General features: G+C 40.3%; 1 protein-coding gene across 1 annotated transcript in view; it reads left to right on the forward strand.

Moving 5' to 3' along the window:
• The window catches only part of LOC131055445 (methionine--tRNA ligase, chloroplastic/mitochondrial), a 165,343-nt gene that overhangs the window by 43,452 nt on the left and 97,963 nt on the right, over positions 1–23,928 (forward strand). Inside the window, exons 4-5 of the mRNA XM_059212345.1 lie at positions 8,428–8,608; positions 8,859–8,974. Of these exons, the coding sequence (XP_059068328.1) occupies positions 8,428–8,608; positions 8,859–8,974 (297 nt within the window). The remainder of the gene's footprint in view (positions 1–8,427; positions 8,609–8,858; positions 8,975–23,928) is intronic.

Raw genomic sequence — 23,928 nt, forward strand, 5'->3', positions numbered from 1 at the left:
TTTACCCTCCAGGAGATTTTCAAGTCAAGATGTGAAGTATTCAAGGCTAAAAACAAAAAGTCGCTCCTGACCCTTGCTGAGGGTCCAGGGCAAAATCTTCATGAAGTTTCATTAAGCCTTGTTTTAAAAATTGATATTCTCCAATTTGCATTAGATCGCCAAAATTGCTAAATTTGAGGCATTTGGAAAATTAAAATTAAATTCGCATTAAATTAAAAGCATTTTGGCATTTAATAATTAATTTTAGGCCTTGAGAAAATCGAAATTTCATTTTGGAGACATTTAAAATTAATTTTTATTAAATTAAATTTAAAAATTGATTGGTGAGCGCTCAAGGCATTATTTTGTTTTTATTTGCCAAGTCGGCCCCCCTTTTTTGAGATTTTATAATTTTTTACCTCCTTTTTGCCAAGTCGGCCTAGAGGAGGCAAGGGGTGAGTGCTCTATATATTGGAGGAGTTTTGTTTCACATTTCAATTCATTCAATCATCCTTTTAAGTGCGAATTTGGAGAGCTAATTGGAGGTGCGAAATAGAGCTGGTTTGGAGCGAATTTCTTTTAATTGTTGAAGGCTAAAAAGAGATGGAGTTTATTCTTTTTCCAAGCTAGAGGAGGCACAATTCATCCAAGAGAGGGCTTTGATCTACACTTGGCTTAGTGAAGTCTATTTTTACATCATTTCTTAGAGTTTAATACTCAAGAGGAGGTATGGCAAAATGATCTTAACACCCTTGTTCAAGATTTGATTTTTAGAAAATTCTAAGTATTGCATGGATAATGAGGAAATGATAACTCTAGATTTATCATGAAGTTTCCTAATTAAAATCTTAAATCTTCCTTTTGAATCTTAATTTCTACACTTCAAGATATAATGCTTAGGAACTAAATTCAAAATGTTGTGTAGGTATCAAGATGGCGACTCCAAAGGCAAGAGCATCTACTAGTCGCCCGGCTATCATCAAGGAAGATCAGAAGAATGACGAATTGGAGACCAGGATCATGTCCAAATGGAGTAATATCGGAGATACCAACTTGGGAAACTTCAATGTGAAGAAGTTTCGAGAGGTCCCCTACATTGGCAAACCATCACCTGTTGCAAGGAGGATAATTGAAAGTGGCATCATCAAGGTGGCAGGTTTCCCTCCAGCAGTCAAGTGTCATGAGCTGATGATCGAGTGTGCCTGCCACTATGACTCACAATCAAGGTCGATTGTATCCAAGGAAGGGAACACCTTAGCCTACCTTTCAGAGGATGCCATAAGTGAAGCTCTTCATCTTCCAGAGCATAAAGATATGATTTACAAAAGCTTAGAAGGAGCTAGGTCAATGTATGAGGATGATCCCGACACTTGCTTGAATCTCATCAATAAGAATTGATTGCTCAAAAGTCGTCCTCGCCTGAACAAGATTCCCAACACACCTCATAGGATCGACTTCCAGGAGGAGTATAGAGATTTGATGACTTTGCTCAATCGAGTTACAGGGGCTCCCCAAGCCTTCTACTTCGAGAAGTGGATGTTCTTCTTCATTCAAGTGATAGTCCAAGGAAAAGGAATGCTTCATTGGGCCAGAATTATTAGCAATAGTCTGGATGTGTAGTTGAGAAGGCTAAGACCTACCAAATCATTCCACATGAGCTCATATGTCATATATGCCTTAATCAGGAGTTTTGAGTATGTAGGGCTACCTCACAGAGGAGTGATCGGAAGAGGACCCGGAGAAGTGAGAGTTTGTGACTCTTATGTTCATTTGCATCATCCGCCTAGAAGTGACTACAAGTTAGTCAATGATACCTTCATGATGAACATCACTAGGATATTGCAAGATGGGATTCATAATCGACTATCTCTGGATGCACAAGAACTTGTGAAGAAGTATGGTGCATGGTTCATCCAGTTTCAAAAGTTTGCATATATCAGAGTTCATGGGTGTCCTTTGCCTCCCTACATGTTGCCGAGGTATCCGACAGGCAGGATAGTGCTACTTGAGGTGACTAGACAGTTAGCAGCTTATGCAAAGGTATCCAGACACAAGCATGGAAATGGAATTCCAGTGCCCATCATATTGGGGAATTCAGTTGAGGTATGTCCTAACACTCAAGCCTCAGAAGATGCAGAGAAGGAATTATCTTTATATTCATTCACATTCTTTGCCTTGCGGGAGAATTTTGATCCTCATGGTTATATGGAGGAGACAGTTGGTAAGAAGTACAAACACGAATTTCAGGTTGAAGACTTTTGGATGAATCTCTCAAGTGATTTAGAAGTTAAAAGAAAGATGCATTCCAGGCTATCCTTAGATCTCATCAGGAAATGCAAAGTTTATAGAGTAGCTGATCAAACCCAGGATAGTGGTAGACATCTCCAATCATCTTATGACAAAGAAGACAAAGCAGTGAAGATAGATTGGAATGAACCTGAGGTTTTGGATTTGAGAGCCTTGATGGCTCCTGTTTTATCATGTACTCGCAGATGGGTAGATGTACAGCATCAGAAGTTGAGAGAGTAGAATGTGTCAATGACTTTTACTTTGGAGGCAAGACGAGAAGAAGGAGAAGCAAGCGTGAGTGAGAACACTTCTCATCCTAGAGGTGCAAAGAGGAAAGAAAGACCTGAGAAAAGAGAGTCTTCCAAGAAGAAGCAAGAGGCCAATCGAGATCACCCATCAAGCACATCTTCTCGACATGAAAAGAAGGCAAGCCAAGGAGAAGGTCAAGAGAAGACGGTACCTGAGGTTGATGAATCTATGGAATCCATGGTGCAGAATGATAAGCCTGAGAAGGGACAGACACCTCAGCATTCATCAAGTCAGTCTCCCCAAATTGATGAGCTACAAGAAGATCAGAGAAATGATGATGAAGCGACCTCTCCTCTCTGAGAGGATGAACCATTGCCTAAAGAAATACAAGTGAGAGAGACAAGATCTGCCATTCCGGATTGGTTAAAAGAGAGATTGACAAGGGTGACCGTAATTGAAGAAGAAGAAGATGTATTTGATTTAGAAAGCCTCATAGGGAATTCTTAGGAGGTAATGGAAAAGAAGAAGGCCACCAAGATGTCCAAGGTGATAAGAGATGAGACAGGATCCAGGAAATTGCAAATTGCTACACCAGTGGTGCACAAATATGAAGGTGAGATTCTTGCAGATGAGTATGACTTAGAAACATTTGAGCTTGGTCCACTCACTACTGAGCAAGCAATGGAAGAAGCAATTGATTCATTTGAAGCACTTAAAGACAAACTTAAGGAAGAAATGGAAAAGAATAGGAAGCTTGAGAGAGAGGTAGGTGCTTGGAGAGGTTATTTTAGTCATCTCAATGAGCCCTTGAGATGTCAGGATCCGGCAGTATCTCCTTTGCAAGCACTTCCCCTTGAATCAGTTGGCGAAGCAGAAAGGGTCAAGAGCTTGGTTCAGCTTATGAGCTCTTGGATTGATAAATCCCACATGGTAGCCGTTGAATTTGCAACAAGAATGATGAAGACAGTCCATCGAGCTATCCAGGTCCCTTAGATTATCCACAACCTAATGATAACTGTAGCCGCTTTCGCTCACACTAGAGATGTTATCATTCCTGTCCTGCAAGTAATCAGGCAAACACTAAGGAGGATTCTAGCACAAGAAAAGATAATGGATGGAGGAACTCATAACCTACTTCAGTGGTCAGCTCTACTCCAGATGAAAGAAGTTCTTTTTTAAGACATCAGCACCAAATGTAGTCAAGTTGAAGGTGTCATCCATGCAATTCAGGATAAGGTGTTTGAAGTATTATGTACCATCCTTGGCCGATGGATTGAGATTGAGACAGATGTGGACATCCAGGAGTTGGAAAAGAGAGTCAAGGTCATCTTTTGCGAAGATGAGAATGTCATCATAGATGAGCAACGAGATCTAATGTTCACTACCATGCTCCTGATTGAGAAGATCAAAGAACTTGAACCTGGATGGGAAACAACTCTTCTCACTGCTTTTGATCAGGCCATTCACTTGTAGGAACGAATGAAGAATCTTCCTGAGATTCCCATTGCTGAGATTGAAGGAATTGTGTCCAGATACGTTGGATATGCTAAGAAAGAGCATAGGAAAGGGAACAAGGTTCTAGAAGAAAGGTTGTTATAGGATGATGTGGCATCTTAATTATCATTGGTCTATGTTTCCTCGACTTTTGTGCCAATTAAATATTTGGCTATGCATTTAATAATGTTTTTATAAATGGGGATCATTTTGTAACAAACCCTAATTAGGGTTTAGGTGTCAAAATCTCAGCCATTGATCTTCTTTCGATCTGGGCTGTTCATTGTAATTGAGGATGCTATATATACCCTCACTCATTTTCATTTTGTCATTAGATCATTAGAAGATGATTAGATATTAGAGAGAGAGATTAGAAGAGCTTAGAGAGAAAGTTATTGTGTAGCAAGATTGAGTAGTGAAGAAAGAATTTTGAACAATTGTTGTCCATTTGGCTTTGAGATCAATAAAATATTGAAGTTATGGTGTTTTATTGCAATACTTGTGGCTATCTTCATGGTTGTTTATCTTCTTGAATCATTCTCAGTCGAAGTAGTATTTAGAGTTTGAAGGACTAAGTGTTGTGCTTGATTTTTGGTGAGATTCATATCCAAACCACTAGCTTCTTACTGATTGTAAGGACGCCTTGTGTGGTCAACTAGAGATATTGAGATTGCTTGAACATTCAATCATTATTGAAATATTGATATGTATCTTTATGATAGTATCTATAATTCTTGATGATTTGAAAATCACTAATCACCTTAGAAGATCGCATCAATTCTAGTAGAGTTGTAATTCCTTGGCAATACTGAAATTGGTAGAATCTTACCAAGTCTAGCCTACATCAAGTCATTCTTAGGATTAGATTAAAGTTCATCTCTTGAAACCCCTATCTTTTGATCCTTTTGATAAGCTGTTAGTATTAGGAAAAACCTGTTCTTGAAGATCTAAAGAGCGTGACATGAACAAGCTTTCTTAGAAAGTGCGTAAGACCCCTTGAAGAAACAGCATTTACAACGACCACTGGTACTTATCCACACGTAGAGATCCTACAGCGAAGAACCTTGAAGTCACCCTGATTGATCCTTTTTGCGATATCTTCAGCATTTAGAGACTTTATTCAAGAGAGGATAAGGTACCATTTGAGTATTTTATTTTGTGTTTGATAGTGTACAAAATACACGTCAACAAGTCCCCAAAACAAATTAGAGGGAAAAAGGGGACATTACATCACAACAGCATTTAGGATGATTGAACCAGTTGTTCATAATATGAATATTTGATTGATAAGGGTTTATGAAGCATAATATATTGGTGATCAGCACAATCTTAGTAGGAATTTTAGGATCTAGAATTGGGTAGTTGGTATTTGCTCATAATCTCAGCAAACACATGTAGGAAAAATCATCTATTTCTTAAGGTTGTCTGATTGGGGGCATTACATTTTTCAACTCAGATGACCTCCACTCTCTTCTAAACAATTCTTCTTGATGGTTGAGATGATTCCTTTTCTATTCCAAATGGCCTTCAACGACCATGACAACTTACAAATGTGAGCAGCCTCTAGCATCTTATGGACACATTGCCCCTCAAACACCCTATGAAAAGTCATAAACATCTCTTAGAGATTATGGAAGCCCATAATGACTTGTAGCTTTACTTCTAATGGTAGTTCATTAACTTGAAACTGAAAAGCATTTTATCTTAGAGTGTGATGCCCTCAAAGACAGCAAGGATAAGTTTATTGATATCTTAACCACTATCTCGTGGTATAATTTATTCAGCGAGGAGTATATTGAGAAGTTGGGTCCACTCATCATCAACTTGCATAGGCAAAGAACTGATATGTAGAAGTCGGTTTTGATTGGACAGGCTGCCCCATAGGCTATCCTTAGCCTCGTGGATGTTAAAATTGTCTACTTCTTCTTAACAGTCTGTAGGATCTTGTAAATATTCTAACATCTTATGGAAGCTCTTGAATGAATTTTGACATCCATGTACTGCCCTTAACATTTTACTGCAATATGCAGATAACCTCCAATAGACCATGGGCAGCTATGGTAACTCATGGGATCATTTGAAAATAAAAACCTTAATGTGCTGGGTTAGTTGAGCTTTATAACCTCTTTCAATCCTACATGATTTTATTCAATTTTCCATGTAAAATCGTCTCAAATGAAAATTCATGTACCCAGTGTTATTAGTTATTTCTGTGTGAGGTCTATTTAAAGCATGCTTGACAGAATTCCCTTTTTTGTAAGTGCCTTGTTTCTCTTAGGCATTATTTTCTTTTGTTGATATGAAGTACAATGTGTTTTCATCTGTCTGTGAATAACATATCAAATGAACAATAAGGTATTATCAAATTTCACAAGGAGCAGTGTAATTGTATACTAAGTCACCGGGTTCGCCGAATTTCAAGGTTGGAGTTCGAAATTCGGCGAACATTTAATAAATATATAAAGTTCGTTAAATTTCGTTGCCAAATTCGTATGGAACACTTTGAATTAGGGTTTTTTGACAACAGAATTCCTCATCCTCGCGGATAGGGCACAATATATTTCTGCAAGGCGTGACAACAGAACGGTGGATGAGAGGAGCATTTTGCGTGAGGAGCTTCGCCACCATGGGATCACAAGCGTTAAGCATACCGTCGAATAGAAACCTGCGAATTTGAGCTAAGTCGACCACAACGGCCACGAACCTTGCGATTTTCTCCATACATCATTGCGCTCTTTTGGTGTCTCCTTATCCCTAGCGGACAACACTTTTGTTGCTGTCTTCTCGAAGTCATGATGATCCTCTACGACTCGTCGCGATTTCATCTGCAATTTTTAAGTTTTCTTACATATAGTTATTTTAAAGCTTTTCTATAGTTTAAATTTTTTTTAAACCTATATTTTATATTTTAATAATTTACATTCATTAAAAAATTAATATTATTTTATTTATTGTTTTAATATTAATATCTAATATTAATATCTAATAATATTAATTAATTAATTTTATTAATTTAGATTTAATATTATTTTACTTATTGTTTTAATATTAATATCTAATAATTAAATATTTAAATTACATAAGGCGAATTTAATTCGAATTTTATACATTTCGAATTTTTTCTTTGTCGAACTTCATTCGAATTTCAAAGCTGTTGAACTTCGAATTCGAATTCGAACCTGGTGACTTAGATTGTATACACTTTGAAATAAGCACAACAAACCTATTAAAAGATGAAAATACCATGTACAGTAGCGCTAAGTACTTTTTGTCTCCAATGAAAACAGAATGATTCATCATTAAGCTTTCACACATACACACACACCTGCACACACACACATGAGTATATATATATGAGTGTCATTTAATGTATGAAATTGAAATACAATAAATTACTGTTAGTAAAAAAATCTCTGACCTTATAGGGCTTTAGCTTTGACCCATTCATTCCACTTCAATGCTACTCTGTCCAAAGTCTTTGATGTTACTGTTCCATTAGTTTTTCCTTTCTTCATTTGGAAGCGTTCAAAGTTAAAACATCTTGTTGATCTTGTCTTGGTCTCTTAGGTTGGTTGAATGTGTAGTCAATGTTGGTGATTGGTTGTTGCCCAAACTCTAGGTATTGTTTGGGGATTGTTGCTGTTGGACAGTATTCACATTGGTCCAAGACTCCAGAGGCATGATGTACAGACAACCTAAGTATATCACATTTTCCAATGCAGTTGGCCATTATTGGATTGGGTTTCATCTTTTGTGCAGTCCTTTTCAATCAAGTATGTCATTGTGAGTGGGTTTAGTGACTCCAATGAAAATCTAATCATCTATGGAATGCAACTTAGTCAATTCCTCCTTGCATTTTAACATCTTACTCCCATGATGTATTTCCTCTTTCCCTTAGTGGTAGCTTTTTTATATGCTTTTGTTATAATCTGCTTTGTTGATATTTTTCGTATGCTATACTTCCTTTTTTTCTTATTTCCTGCACTTTTATAAAGTCATCTATTGTTGTGGTAAACTTAAATGGAACTTCTGTCAGGAATTGTGAGAATATATATTTTTTAGAACACACCATCAGTATTGTGTATTTTTCAGATCCTGATGAACTCACTTTTCAATAAAATATTATGATGTGTCGCTGCTGTAACTATCCCATTAGCACATCTCCTCCTGTTACCCTTAACTTCTTCTGTTGGACACTGAGCAGCAGTTGCAAACAATTAGCTTCTTGCTCATTGGTTTCACATAGCAATAAAATTTTCCATATTTTACTTCACATTTAATCAAGCTTTATTCAGATACTTTTACTGTCAAGCACTGTTATTCTTTCATGGGGTTTTGGATCTCACAAGCCACATTGACCCCTTTTTGGCATTAAAAAAATTGAATATAGTTATTGTACTTTTCATTCTTTTGCAGGATGGTTTGAAGATGGGAAAATCCATGGGTAATGTGCTTGAGCCAAGGGATCTTGTGGAGAGGTTTGGATCTGATGCTGTAAGATATTTCTTCCTGAGAGAGGTTGAATTTGGTAGTGATGGGGACTATTCAGAGGAACGATTTATCAGTATTGTGAATGCCCATCTTGCCAACACAATTGGTTAGTGTTGCTCCTAAATTCAAAATAGGTAGTCATAATCAATTATTGATCAAATACCCTATGTTCCTATGGGCAAATAAGTAAAAAAATTTGAATATTAGATTAACTATCACAGATGATCTTCTGTTATTGTAACGTTTTGGTATTATACAAGTGCACACATTTTTTGGTTTTTCTATTTCTTTATTAGGTTAGATCTGCAAGAGGATGAAAACAACCACTTTAGGCATGCACGTTTTCTATGTTGCAGGAAATCTACTTAACCGCACACTTGGCTTGTTGAAAAAGAATTGCCAGTCCACCTTAGCATTTGATGCAAATTCTGCTATAGACGATAACACATTCAAAGAACTTGTCACCAAATTGGTAAGGTTCATCTTTTATTTAACTTCATTGATTTCTGATTTTGTAATTACTGATCTGCATGGGACATAAACTAGCTTTTTGATAAGGAATGCTTGACTTTCTGTTATCCTATACATTTATGAATTTAGCTTGGATATGTTTATAAAATCTTGTCAAATCAAGATGATTCCTTTATAGAACGCAATACATGTCTTTGTGTCAGCATTACTTGTTTATGTGTATTGTGTTTGTTTGCTTCTATTTTGTAAATGTTTTGAAATGTTTGGTATGATGGTGAGATCACATAGATTATCTGAAGTTAGAACTCATATGTTGTTGTTGAGGCTTTTCCTCAATGCATGAAGACACTTCTTCATGGTGTGAAAAAACACCATTTGAATGAAGAGAATCACTGTGGGATTGGTTCTCAATGACCCATGTTGCGATGTAGTGCACTAGAGAACATAGAGGAAATGTGATGTTCATATGCACAACCCATTTATGTTTCAAAATAAAAGTGGAATTCATATAACCGAGCTACTAGTTTTTTGTATAGATAAGAAATAAACATCAACGGAATGCATTTTCTTTAGTAATATGGGTCTTTGTAGCTAGTTCTGACAACAAAGAACTTGAATAGGAAACAGAACATTAACCACATTAATCTAGATTACTAGAGCAACTCAAGGGATAATAGATAGAAATTGAAAAATACTGAAATATAAACTAACAGTTACTGAAAGTGGCAAGCAATAGGATATTTTGGCAAAAGAGAGTATTCAAAAGGGGAATTTCTGTTGGGAGATGTATACCCTAAACTGAGTTATTCATTTGAATCTATCTATTTTATATCTCAACAAAAGCAGAAATAAATATTTACTAAATTACTAAATGAAGCATAGCTTTACAAATGGATAATAGATCATTACTGAAAATAATAAATAAAGTGTTCTCCTTGAGAAACAAACTGCCAAATAGGGATAAACAGCATAGCTTTACAGAATAAATCATTACCAAAAATAGTAAATGAAGTGTTCTCCTTGAGAAGCAAACTGCCAAATAGGGACAAACAGCCTAGACATTGAAATGAACTATTTGAGTGGAGTCTACATAGTGATGCTACTTGGCGAGCTCCCTTACTGTAGTTTGGCATTCATACTTCACATATACATTAGGAAGCTTAGTTTATGAAGTCGTTTTTGTAATGTTCCTGGTAGGATAATTAGCTAAAATCCCTGTATCCATAATTTGCAATGCATTTATGAAGTATATTTTTGGGCTAATGCAGCCAATAAGATAGCATTCTTCACGAGGGACAAAAGGAACAGGCACTGATCTTATGCACACAACACAAATACTTGATTGAATGCAGGGAAACTTGTTAGAAAATGTGAGAATATGACAGGAACCTCTGTAACTTCATGGAATGCCAATGACTCTAATATGAATCTTGGCAATAAAGATGAACCAAACAATAGATAAATCCAATATACATCTATGTTCAGCTGTCGATTACCAATGAAGCACTTCTTACAAGACCTTACCTCTGGACCTTGTCCTCACATTCACATCTACTCCCTTCCTTTCCTGTTCTCACAACGGGCTGCCATCCTTGGGTCACTTCATCCCAAAGAATCTATGAAACCTTAAGCATATGAGCAATGCCTTTCATATCTCTGTGTTCACTGTTGTCAATAAGTTTGATATCATTCACATGCCTCTTCATTGATAACCTGCTATCTTTCTTTTATATGACAGTCCTGTTGATGTTTGTTGCAGGAGCACCTAGTAGGCCTTCATGCCTCAATGAGGCCAAGTTTGTATCTTTCAGGTTTTAGTAGGTGGGGAGTCATGAATAAGGTCAAACATGACCATTCTTAATGTAATAAAGGTCCTTGTGGCCATTAGATGGTGTTTTGAATCCTAATGAAGTCCTGTAGTCAAAATTGTCAAAAATTGTCATTATATTGAAAATGTGTATCAGTGGGTCAAATATGAGGTTCCATGGTGTGTAAAGGGTCATATAGACCTATTTGAGCCTATTTGTACTAGTTTAGAAGCATGAGGATCCTAGGTTGAGTCTTTGGTCAATATTAGGCAAAATTGTCAATGTTGCCAACAAAATCGTCAATGCAATATTAGTATTTGGTACATCTTGATTAGGTGAGATTTAAAATACAGTTATAACCATTGTAAGGGGCTTGTAAGTCATTGAAATAGGCCTATCCTCGACCAAGAGGAGGTTGTTGGTTGTATGGAGGCATGTTTGAACAAGATCAATAAAGATTTCATTGAGTTCCTGCACTTTTCTGAGTTATTCTTCAACATGACAGTCTGATATTTGCTACTTTTCTTTGTAAAAACTGATTTATTGGTATTGAAGACTCATTGGGGATGACAGAGGATTGAATCCTCTCTATTTTGGTTTTTGTTTCATTCATTTTGGTTGTATTTTGAAGGAGATATAGTAATTTTTGTAAAAACTGTTAAATCCCTAGATAGCGCAAACAGTGACTTTGTAAAATGTAATAAGCCCCCATCCCAAGATGAACACAGGCCAATACTTGGTGGAATGGAGGGAAATATCATGTACTTTCTTTTTGTTTTGTTTGCAGGGTACCATGCTCACTTTTGCATGTGCAAAATGATGGCAAAATACTGATTTGATAGTGCCACAGTCTGATATAACAGTGGTTTGAGGGAGTTTGAGTAGTGAAGGTGCTTCATTGGTCCTTGGGAGACCTAGTGAATGGAGAGAGGGATGTGAGGGAGACTCCTTGGTGTGATTCAAGGGTTATTGAGTGGTAGAACCACAGCAAGCAAGGAATACTTTTGACTGGCCTAATGTTGCTTGTGCAAGGTTGTAGGGTGGATTGTTGTTAGGTTTGATGGTAGAAGAGGAAGGAGATTGTTCACCACCAGACATTTGAAATGTTGATAAGGGAGAATGGTCCATTCAATTATGACTGTCCCTGCACAAGTAAGAGTGTCCTAAAAACAATGAATCTGCATTAAACCTTGTTATGACCTCTTGGGTGGTTGGGGGGGTTGTGAACCTTGTTTGTGCATGTTGAGAGACCTTTATAGGAATGTCAAAAGGGGTAAATGTGTTTGGGAGTATCGATTACATGTTGTGAATGGGTGTTAGTTGTGATTGAAGTCCTAGTAAGGACAAAAATAAAAAGATACAAAGTGATGAATGGGAAGTGGCACAAAGAGCGTTGAATCTTAGACAGCAAATAGAACGAAGGCGTAGGCTAAGGCAGCTTGCCGAAGGACGACCAGCCGAGGGGTTGCTCGAAGGGAACCCAGGAGGTGTCACGGAGGTTGCGGAGGCAGAGATAGACGGATAGAATTACACTCTCTACACTGTCGTAGGGTTGCCCGAAGGGAACCTAGGAGTCACGGAGGGTGCCGAAGGAGAACTCTACAGTTCGCCAGAATACCGAAGAGTTGGTGGAACAAACAAGGCGAAGTCTAAACCTGATCGATGCTACCAGAGACCTACTAAAGAACTTGTCCATTTCGGAGGACAACCGGAGGGAGACAATCGAACGTGATGGTACGGCCGACGGTGCCGAGAGAGCACAAGGGTACCATACAGGAGGCAATTTGTTCGGTTCAGGGTCAACAACCTTCTCCGGAGGACCCACGAGTGGAGGGTCAGGTGCAGGAGGCGGAGGTGGAGGATCACCACGTACAAGCACACAAGGCACTAGAGGAGTGAGACCCAGTGGTGGGATGGCAAGTAAGCAGAAGTTGCCGAAGTTCAACGGTGATGGGAAGGAAGATCCCGTCCGCCATTGCCGCACTTGCGAAACCATATGGTCAGCGAACGGTGTTACCGACCAGGACAAATGGGTAATACAATTTCCAACAACCTTAAGGGGAGTGGCCATCGACTTGTACTCCGATATGGATAAGACCAAAGTCGGCACATGGCCCAACCTGAAGGAGTTCGGGATAGAGTTTCGCCTCCTCAGAGACGACAATGAAATAGTAGCCGAAATCTATGGCACAAAGCAGAACAAGAACGAGACTGTCCGAGCCTATAGTTGGCGGCTCAAGGAACTGTTGGGGAAAATCGAGAGTCAACCAGCAGATGGGTTGAAAAAGAGATGGTTTGTGGAGGGACTAAAACACTCCATCCGGAAGAAGATGAAAATTGTTCCACCAACCTCGTACGAAGATGCATATAATAGAGTGATGGATCTCGAGAGCGAGACCAAGTCATCCAAGAAGAAAAAGAAGAAGGATAGCTCGTTCGAGGATGATGACTCTTCCGAGGGAAGCAGCAACAATGGCGAGTTCGGCAAAAAGGTGCAAGCCCTGCAGAAGGACATGCTGAGGATGATGAAATAGCTGAAGGTTACAAAGGGAGGTCTGAGCAAGACTAACGAAGGGGAGCTTTGGTGCACAGAATGTAAGACGGATGGCCACACGAAAGGCTCCTACCAAAAGAAGGCCTATTCTGATATATGCCAGTGGATGGGGCATCCCACCAGGGAATGCCCCTACAACATGAAAACACGAAACCAACAAGTATTGCTTACGCAGGAACAACCAACTACATCGGGCGGTACCGATAGCTCTGAGGCGAACAATAATGCAACATCGAGAGGCTACCGAGATAACCTGTGTGGAGGACGAAACAACAATAACAATACAAGGAGCCGGATCCAATACAACTCCAAAGGCCGACCAATGGTACAATGCAGAGCGTGCAACCAATGGAGGCACTTTGCCCGAGACTGCCCGAAGGGAGAGGCCACACAATATTTGTGCAAATGGTGCGGACCGGGAGACCATGAAGATGCCACCTACCCAAAGTCTAGCGTGCACTTGCTCAATATCGAGGAAACCAAAGGAGAGGAAGTGTTGGCCGTAACCCGCACCCAAGCCAAACACACAATGTGCCCAGACTCGGAGATGGAGAAGCGAAGAGTACGGGAAGCACGGGAAGAAATTGAGAAAGAGATACGAGAAAGGGCGATGGCGAAGGGTACGGCGGGTACTTCCAGCTGACCAAAGGCGGAGGAGGCTATACTAACTCAAATTTTAAAACTGGAGGTGCCTGTGAAGGTACGCGACCTCCTCCAGACGATGCCTCAATTATGAACGGCGTTGTTGAATAATTTCTCCCAAACACGCACCAATACCAACCACCGCACAGATGTTCTTGGGGGTCTGCAATAGACCCCATGCTGCTGGCAGTTAACACTGGAAGGAACCCGACCATTGTGGAGATGGGTATCCTTGGCACCATTCTAACCGATACCATCGTCGATGGTGGATCAGGAGTGAATGTTCTTCTAGAAGAAACCTAGCGGAAGCTGGGGAAGCCAACGCTGTGGCCATCTACATTCAATTTGCTGGGAGCAGATCAACATGGAATCAAACCCATCGGGACACTGATGGGCCAGCAAGTTACCATCGGGGCGCAACCCTTCATACTGGACTTCGTGGTAATCCCACTAAAGAAAAAAGGGTATGATGAGATCTTAGGGAGAGGGTGGCTGGTGGCAGCCAAGGCCACCCACAACTGGAAGAACACTTTGTCTATGGAGAATGGAGGAAGGAAGTTTATCATAGACCTTGGGACGCAGTTGGTTAGTGAGGAACTGGCATCATCTTCAGAATCAGAGGGTGAAGGAGAAGGCGACCTGAGGGACGAAGGACGGGGCTGCAGAGAGCCCAAAGACGAAGGGATTCTCAAACTAGGAGAGTGCTCCGAGGATGAGACAGGGTCATTGAACAGGCTCTTCCACTGGCAGATGGAGGATTACGAAATGTTCCAGAGCTACAAGCTCGAAGTAGAGGAACCAGAGCAAGCAACAGAGGAGGTGTACTTGCCGAAATACAAAGAATATTGGAAGGGAGACGCCCCAAACCTCGGTGATGTAGATAATCCCAAGATCATTCGTGTCGGCAACGATTGGAACCCTGTGTGGAAGGCCGCAGCCTTCAAAATCTTTATTATTCTTGTTCTTATATACGGGAAGGAGACCGTGGTTCCTGTAGAATTTATGGTTCCAGGTCTTCGGATGGCCATTGAAAATAGACTTGCCATCAACGGGTCCAAATTGAAACCCTACCACGAGAAGCGCGCAGGGGACTCGAGAGGCCGAAAGGACACCTGAGAGTCCGAAGGGGGACCCGAGAGGATGGAAGGGGACTCGAGAGGTCGGGCAGGTGACTCGAGAGGCATGGGACCAAAGCGGGAGACTCTCGGGCGAGGCAAACTGAGAAGGATGAAGGGCGATCCTAGAGACATGGGACCCAAACCAAAGACTCGACAATTAGATTAGGAAAAAAAAAAAATTGAAAAAAACAGTGGTGGTGGAATCACCGTGCGGTGGGACACCGTATGGCGAGACACCGTGCGGGGGAACACCGTGTGGTGGGGCACCATATGGTAGACCATCGTACGGTGGACCACCGTCGATGGAGGTCACCGGCCTCGAAGGGTGTTCACTACCGTACACTCGCATGGCCAAACAACATCCACCGTACGACCTTCCCAGGCACCGTACGATACCAAGATTCGGGTGACCCTAGTCGTGGTATGGCTCATCCACCGTATGATAGATAACCTCTATACGGGCTTGAGACATTACAATCCATAGGCCTGAAGGAGCATGGCGGCGGCGGTTTAACAGAGGGTGAAAGAGAAAATACCACGGCACAGCAACTATAAGAGTGGACAAGTAGGTTTTTAGCATCTTAAAATATCACAAAAATGATGTGCGCCATGGACTTCCATGTGGTTCTGAAAGTGTTAAATTGGTGTTGGTAGCGGGGGCTATGCCCCTCGACCCCGCCCTATGCCGCGAGCGCACTTGGGGTGCTGCCCCCGGACCTTGCGAGGGGCGCTGACCCTCGACCTCGCTAGGGCGCTGCCCCAGACCCTGCTGGGGGCACTGCCCCCAGACCCCCAGTTTATTTTGAGCTACAATACACTTTTTGAGTTGGGCGAAGGCATCAGAGAAGTCACGATAAGTGTTGGGGTTGTTCTGTACTGTGAGAAAGAAGCCTGAAGCTAAGCATTGGTGGGGAAGCCATAAGTTGTAGAGGGAGACGGATTTGGAGGTTGCGAACAAACAGAGTTTGAGGGAAGGCATTGCAAGAATGCGAAGTCGTACAACACCTGAGAGTTATTCAGTTCAGTTATCAGCCTTTGGGGAGTGTGATGGAGGATTTGAGGCGTCTCCTAGCCTTTGTGCCAGAAGGTTGTGGCCACTTCTAGGCATGAATGGTACGCTTTGAGGAACTTAGATTATGTCTCGGCTGGACGTGAGGTTGCCTTGGTGGGTGCACAAGGGCTTGGGAGGAGCTGACCACCAAGTTGGAGGCAGTAGTAGCGGGAGACTCAGCTCAGTGTACATAGGTCTTGGATATTGAGAGTCTTCGACTCGGGTTCCACTTTACTATATATAGGTTGTTAGGCCTCATTGTAAAAGGGTTCTCTTCCTGATGGCTTGAGCTACTCTTTGCTCTTTCACTTCTCTTGAAGATTTGTATATTTTATTGCATTTTTGCAACTGTAAGTTTGGCCGTTGGCCTGAGAATGAATTGAAATCATCATTCTTGCCTCTTTTCAAATTATGCATGTTGCCCAAAATTCATACAAGGGCGTCTTCTAGAGGTAATTTCCAATTTTTAGAACTCTCATTTTCAAGTTCTAGAAGATGGAGAGGTAGACATTCATTGTCATCAGTCAAGGTTAATGTTGTAAGCACTCCATCACCTAGGTCTCGTTCTACCCCTCCATTTACAAGACCATTGCAATCAAGGGCTCCCACCACTCATATCAATAGACCATTGTTTCACATGGGTAGAAATCAGGTTTTTGTTACCTTCAATGAGAGGAGTCCTCTCATTTTAGCCCAAAGAAATTATATACCAGTGGCTGCATTAAAGAGTATACCCTATTTCATTGGTGAAACAACTACTATACCCATAGAGCACATTCAAGACATTGCAAACATCTTCTCCGTCCATAATGTCATTGAGGATGATGTTGTTGTTAGACTCTTGGCCACATCCTTCAAAGGAAAATCCTTGCAGTGGTATATGGGGTTGCTGCCTAACTCCATTCACAATTGGGATGAGTTAGGGGAGAAGTTGTCTGAGCAATTTGAAGACAAAAGTGATCACCTATCTCTTGTAGAGCAACTAACTACAATCAAGAGGGCACCTCATGAATTCATGGGAGACTTCGACTTCAAATTCCAAAAGACATGGGATAGGATCCTTGCTCTGGTAAAGCCATCTCCCAACCATGCCTTCTTGTATTATCTAGGAGCTCTCATTAGTGATGTAGTTTTCATGATACAATCAATGGGTGGAATTGCTCTACTTGATGCATATGATATACCCATAAGGTTAGAAGGTTGTTTAATACAAGCTGGGAAGATAGCTCCAAGGCCGCCAATGCCTTTGTTCCTAGAAGCTCCTACCCAACAACCTACCTTGGCTCCTATCCCCATTGCATTTTCACGTTAACCATCCACATCCACTTCATTCTCAAACAAGCTCCACGAGGTCAAGACTCTATTGCAGAATTTTGTCAATGAGTTGGTGACACTAAAGAGGCAACAAGCTCAACATAGTAGGCCTTATCAAGCACAAAATCAGAATTACTAGCAGAATAGGTCACTTTTTCAAGGGCAAAAGTGATGGAGTCATGCTAGGCCCTTGAATAGTGCGAACCCTACAGATGCAAGTTACTCAAAGGCAATAGTTCTGATGTGTTGTCCGTATTTTTTTATTCACAAAAATAGACAACCCCTCTAAAAATTTGGTTTCAAAATGAAAATTTTACTCTAAGGCACGCTTCCTGAGGTAAAATTTTGCTTTGTCCTTGGACTAGTTTAATCCTCAGTCCATCCTCGATCTACATTTCAAATTTCATCGCATTCTAAGTTCGTTTGCTATGTTTTTCTTTCAATTTCGAGTTTTTCCTTCTTGACTGCAGGTGTGAAATTTTTCTTGGATTGCAAGTTTTATTCTTCTCTTGTTTTAGTGTTGTAGGGAAAGTTTAAGTCAATTACAAGTGCACTTTATGTAATTTTTAAACTTGTAACTTACTTTTTATTTCCCCCTTGTTTCTTTATGTCTTTTAAGTCATTGTAGGAACTTTTTGGGCATATTACAAGTTAATTTAAAATTATAAGTTGAAAAGAACTTGTAATTCCTTTTAAAAGTTCCTACTTAAGTGATTTTAACATGTAATAGGGATTTTATTTCTTTATTACAACCTTTAAAGTTACTTTTTAGATGTAATAGGGGTTTTATTTCCCTATTACATGTTTTATTGTTTTGCTAGTCACTTGTAAAGGGAACTTTATTTCCCTATGACAAGTCTTTTTTTGAGTTAAGTCATTAAAACTTGTAAAGGCGATTTTATTTCCCTCTTACAAGTTATTTTGACATGTTCTTTTCTCTCACAAACCCGATTTGCCTAAGAAATGAAAAGTGAAACAAATTAAAACTTGTAAAAGGGTTTCTAAAACCCGATTACATGTCTTTGCAAGGCATTCTAAACTTGTTGCTTCCTACCAAGAACCCGACTTGCTTTCCTCTCCTTAAAGTTCGATTTTGCCACAATTTCTAACCTATTTTTGTGGAGGAATCCATGGGATGAGGAGGTGTTTTGGATTCAAGGCGGATTTTATGCTTTTGGAAACATGTTGTAGCTTTTATGCTTTTGGAAAAATGTTGCAGCTTTTTTGGTTGCCATTTCATTGATCTTTGACTGCATTTTTTCCTCCATGAGCCGTTTTTGAATGCCACGTTTTTCATTTGGAACTTAGGCATTTTGATTTATACTTCTCTTTCATGGGTTTTCCATTAGGATTTGACCTATTCTTTCTCCTTTTTGAATGTCGTTTTTAGTGCATTCGGTTGAAATCTAAGTTTGGCTTGGACGTGGCAAGGGTTTCGGTTTTGTGGTTTCATTTTCTATTTAAGGAATCGGTTCTTCCTTCCAAGGATTGTTTCATCTCTTGAAGAGGCATCTTGATTAAGCAAAGTAAGGTTTATTTTCAGTTTTGCTTTCTTTTCCTTTCTTTTTGTTTTCACTCCTTGTTTAATCATTTTGGATGTATGTTTTGTTTTGTTTTAGTTCGGGTTTGAGAGAGATCTTCCCCTTTCTATCCAAGTCTTGAATAGAATTGCATTGTATTTCCCCCTTTTTTTTTTGCTTGCATTTCGGCTTTTAAAAATTCGATTGCAAGTAGTGTTCCACGGGGACATGTCCCCCCCCCTTTTTGGCCGCGTCTCAGAGACGAGGACGTCTTCGACACAGGGGGATGGGGACACGACGTCCCCCGTCGTCCCGCCACCGCCACCGCCACCGCCACCCAAGTGCCGCTAGAGAGGGGGAGGTGTGTCCGTGTCTCCCAAGGAGACGCCAGAGACACCTCCACATCTCCACGTCTCCCTGTCCTTTGAGACGTCTCTCGAAGGACGGGGAGACAGCCAGACATCTCCCATCACCCCCACGTATATGCAATGTTTAAAATTAAAATTTAAAAAAAAAAGTGACTTTTTAGTTTTTTGGGGGTTAAGGGGCAACCCTAATTGGCGGTGCCCCTTGACCCCAACTTGGGGGCGCTGCCCCCAAACCCTCATTGAAAAATATAGGGGGAAACTGTGCCGATAGAAGTAGGGAAAATTTAACCTCCAAGTCTGATTAGGCTCCATATAACAACACAATTAGCATTGAAGAAATCTTGGTATTTAGATTTAGTATTTCAAATTTCTTGTAGTCTCATTTGAAATGTTATTCTTATACTGTAATATTGTCATACATCTTTTCAAAACTAGTTTTTCAAGTACTATATGTATATGTATAACTATATCAGCACCACCCCCCCACCGCCATCCCCCTGCCATCCCCAAACTTAGGCACTTGGTCCCCTCGTCCCCAATGCCCATGGAACATTGATCGCAAGTAAGATGAAAAAGTGAGTTTTTCCCCTTTGGTTGAAAAAACTTAATCATCTTTTGCCAAAATTTCAAGTTTCAAAGTTGTTAAAAAGCTTGTCCTTCCAATTTCAGGTTCTAAAAACCTAATTACAAGTAAAGGTTTTTCCCATTCTCTTGAAGATGATCCTCCAAAATTCTTTCCTTTTGCATGCGTATTCATCACTCTTGTACACGCATTCCATCCCCATTATCTTTTCCATGTCAAAATTCTATTTTTCACACATTCTTCCATTTTTCTTATTACAAGTATGCTTGCATTCGGGTTTTACAAACCCGATTTTGAATATATCCTACTCCACTTACATACTTGTAACATATCTCCCAAGATCCGAAATTGACCAAAAGCCAATTTCCAAATGTTCCTTTTTTTTCACTATTTTCCTCTCAAAGAGGGATAGAGTTTTTCCCATTGAAAAAAAGAAATATGTTTCATTTGGCTGGTCTTGATGTTGCTTTGATACTTCTAGATCTTCATCGCAGCGTGCCAAGCTCTTGTTCAATGTCTGATTTACCATCATCTTCTATTCCAAAGAAGATGAAATACAAATATGACAAGTACTAGAATGAGATCTCCCCTTCTCAAGTTTCATCTTCCATGGAGCATGTCAAGGATACGGAAATAGGGCATGTTGACATGTCAAAGTTTGTTAAAAGGGTGGAGGATCCAAAGGATAGTAATATGCAGCGCTTGTTGGACAGCCACATCCATCATGCTTCTTCTTTTCTGGTGGCTTCCCTAGAACCTGAGTTTGTTCTTGCTTGTGTTCACTATATTGATAAAGAGACAAGAACTATCAGAATTGATGATGGGGAGGCGATAATCTGTTCTGATGCAAACACTATTGAGAAAGTTTTCAGAATACCACCAGCACCTCTGTATATGGAGATTTCCAGTGCAACTGGATATTATGTTTCAAGAGAAAAGGATTGCAAACGCCACATTAACAGGTGGATCCATGAGCCACGAACCGCTTTCACAAGGTGGGCTAAGTTATACTGTTGTAACTTCAAATGGGAAATTGGAGACATCATTACTCTCCTCAGCAGGATGTTGGGTCTAGAGCACTCTAATTTTTTTGAACCCTGGATGTATCAGTTTATCATGTTTATAAGGCAGTCCCATCACATCTCGTGGGGTGAAATCATCAATGATGCTTTGTGTGAACAACTTGCAGCAGTCCCTACCACCATGACATTCTACATGAACTCATACCTAGTGTATCTAGCAGCATCACTTAGACACTTCCCTGGTCTTTCTACCAAGGGTGATCGCTCGCTTATACCCATATGGGATTACTATGATCAGTTGCCATTAAGACTCAGCAGATTGCATTACAGGAGGGTTCGGGTTGCATTCTTTGGTTATTTTATGTGTCAGTTTGACAAGACACTAAAGAATAGAAGAGTGTCAGATGAGGCATGGGAAAGAGTGAATGAGTATGGCTGCTTATTCCTTCAATTCCCGACTTTCACTTACATGAGAGTTGGATGCTACAATGAACAGTTGTACATGCTTCCTAGATTCTCAACTAATAAGATTATTCTTATGGAGTTGGGAAGACAAATCATGGTTGTTCATTCACATCAATCTGTCAAGCATAAGGTTGGGATGGGGATTTCTACAACTAACCCATTGAAGATTGGCCGGTACTCCCTCATTACATCCACCAAAGCCAAAGCCATGGAGACCGAAATGCAGGAGATAAACTCAAAAGGTTCAAGTTAAGAGCAGATTTCGACTACCGAGGTATGAAGGAGAGGATCAAAAAGTCCTTCATACATGTGCATTGCATAGAGGATATTTGGGTGGATCTCCATACAGAGAAAGAAGTCCGTAAGATGGATTATTGCAGGCTCACCCTTGAGCAAATTGTTGATTTGAACCTGGTGGACATTCGGCAAGGAATGATTGATGATGGAAATGTAATCGATTCAGAGTATGTTGAAAAGAGATTGATGAAGCACCACTTCCATCAATTCATTGGTCACATAAGGAGGGTACTTTCATTCTTGACAGATTTCAACCTATCTTAGCTAACACTAACACTTGGCTCAAATATAACGGTGTTAGACTCATTAAGATCAAGGTTGGAAAAGAAGATGATTCTACAGGACCTCTCGAACGAAAGTCTGAAATCCATATAGATAACAAGGAAGGTGCATCATCTTTGGGCACAAGAATCAAGTTGCGGGTTAGTCAAGTGATGGTACTTCCTCCTGAAGAAGTGACAGTTCGAGGAAAGGAAAAATCCCAGCTCCATGTTCATGTGATAGATGCTGAAGATCTAGAGGAGGAACTACAATCAGAAAATGCTCCTGAGTCTCCCATTTCAGAGTCACCTCATGAAGTTCACCCTTAGATTCCTCTAGAATTACCTATGTCTTCTCTTGATGCGAATATGGATGCTTTTTCCACTATTCATATTGTTCATGTTTCAACGGGTGAATCTCCTGAGAGGGTCATTCCAATTTCAGCAACTGAGTCGTCTCTTGATCATCCTCAATAGAATTTGATCAATATCTTTGAGGATAATCCTGCATATGCCCCTTTGTCTGAGATTGATACTTCCACTTTCGGTTTTGAAGAGTTCATGATGCAATCATCACGCCCTTTCATTAATGAGCGGTATATAGTTGCCATCCAAACAGTAACTTCTCCCAGGATGACGACTGTTGTTCAAACAGAAATTACTTCTCCCTCGCTTTCAATTGTTGCTCAAGGAGAGTTGATAACTTTACCTCCATGGATTAGTTCTTTTACACCTAAAAGAAAGAAGCAAGAAATCTCTCCTGACATCTTTGATTTCCAGCATCTCAAGCAATCAAAATCCAAGGTTGCCAAAAGGGCTAAGATGATCTCGATGGTAACAGTTGATAGTAACAGGATAAAAGTGGCTGAAAGTGTAGACAAGCCACGTGAAGAGATGCAAGTTGTTGATTACAAGATCACAAGGGTGGAGTTGGGAAAACAAATGCATGAGGTGGTCAAACATGATGCTCAATAGTCAATAGCCTCATTGGTGCAGCTGTGTGATGAACTTCTAGCAAAGAAAGATAAGCTAGAAGAGGAAAATGTGCAACTTATGGCAGCAATCCAAAAGATTACCAAGTCTTCAACTGAAGGGTACAATCCTTCAACTTTCACAAGTGCACAGGAACCAGTCCGAGGAGTTGAAAGAGCTGCTCAGAAGGTACAAGCGTTGGACTCTTGGGTGGATCAGCTTCATGATCTGTGTGCGCAAGTGCTGAAAGACGTATTCCAAAGGATGGTTAAGTTGGAGACCATTGAAGAAAAATTAAATCATACCTCTGAGACTTTCAAACAAAACTTGGAAAGGGTTGAAGGTAGCTTGACGGTTTGGTGCAAGATGCCTCAACAACAGTTGAGTGTTCTTCAGGAGCATGACATTATTCCTTCCAAGGTCATGTATCTAGAATTTGAAGAGCTCCTAGAGAACAAAGCCCTCATTCTCAAATCCCTCATTGAAGATATTGATGACGCAATGAGATTGCGAGTTGAAGTATTCCAAGGTGTTGTTTCTCGCTGTGAGAAGGCCTCTTGCAATATCATGGGTTGGAATGGGGAGTTGCTACCAGAAGAAGAAGTTCTCACAGATCTACAGATGCAGGTTCATAATGAGTGGAGAAGTGAGCAATTTTCAGCTGCCTCAATTCAAGTTTTGATGAAACATCAAATCTTCTTGCAGGAAATCCAGTCCACTTTGGAGAAGAACACTCTATGCTTCTTCAGTGCCATGATACCATTGTGAAGACCATGATTGTTGCCAAGAACACCCACAAGCCGAATCCTGCTGAGCTACGAACAGTTATCTAGAAGTTCGAAGGATTCATAACTAAACATACTGCAACTTAAGTGTTTTTCAACACTTGGTTGTATTTTTCAGAATTGTAATTTCATAGTTGTAATTTCCTTTTTGACATGTTTACTTGTAAAAGAATTTTTCTGAAAGGCAAGTCATCAC

This window comes from Cryptomeria japonica, chromosome 10 (assembly GCF_030272615.1).
Source record: "Cryptomeria japonica chromosome 10, Sugi_1.0, whole genome shotgun sequence".
NCBI lineage: Eukaryota > Viridiplantae > Streptophyta > Pinopsida > Cupressales > Cupressaceae > Cryptomeria > Cryptomeria japonica.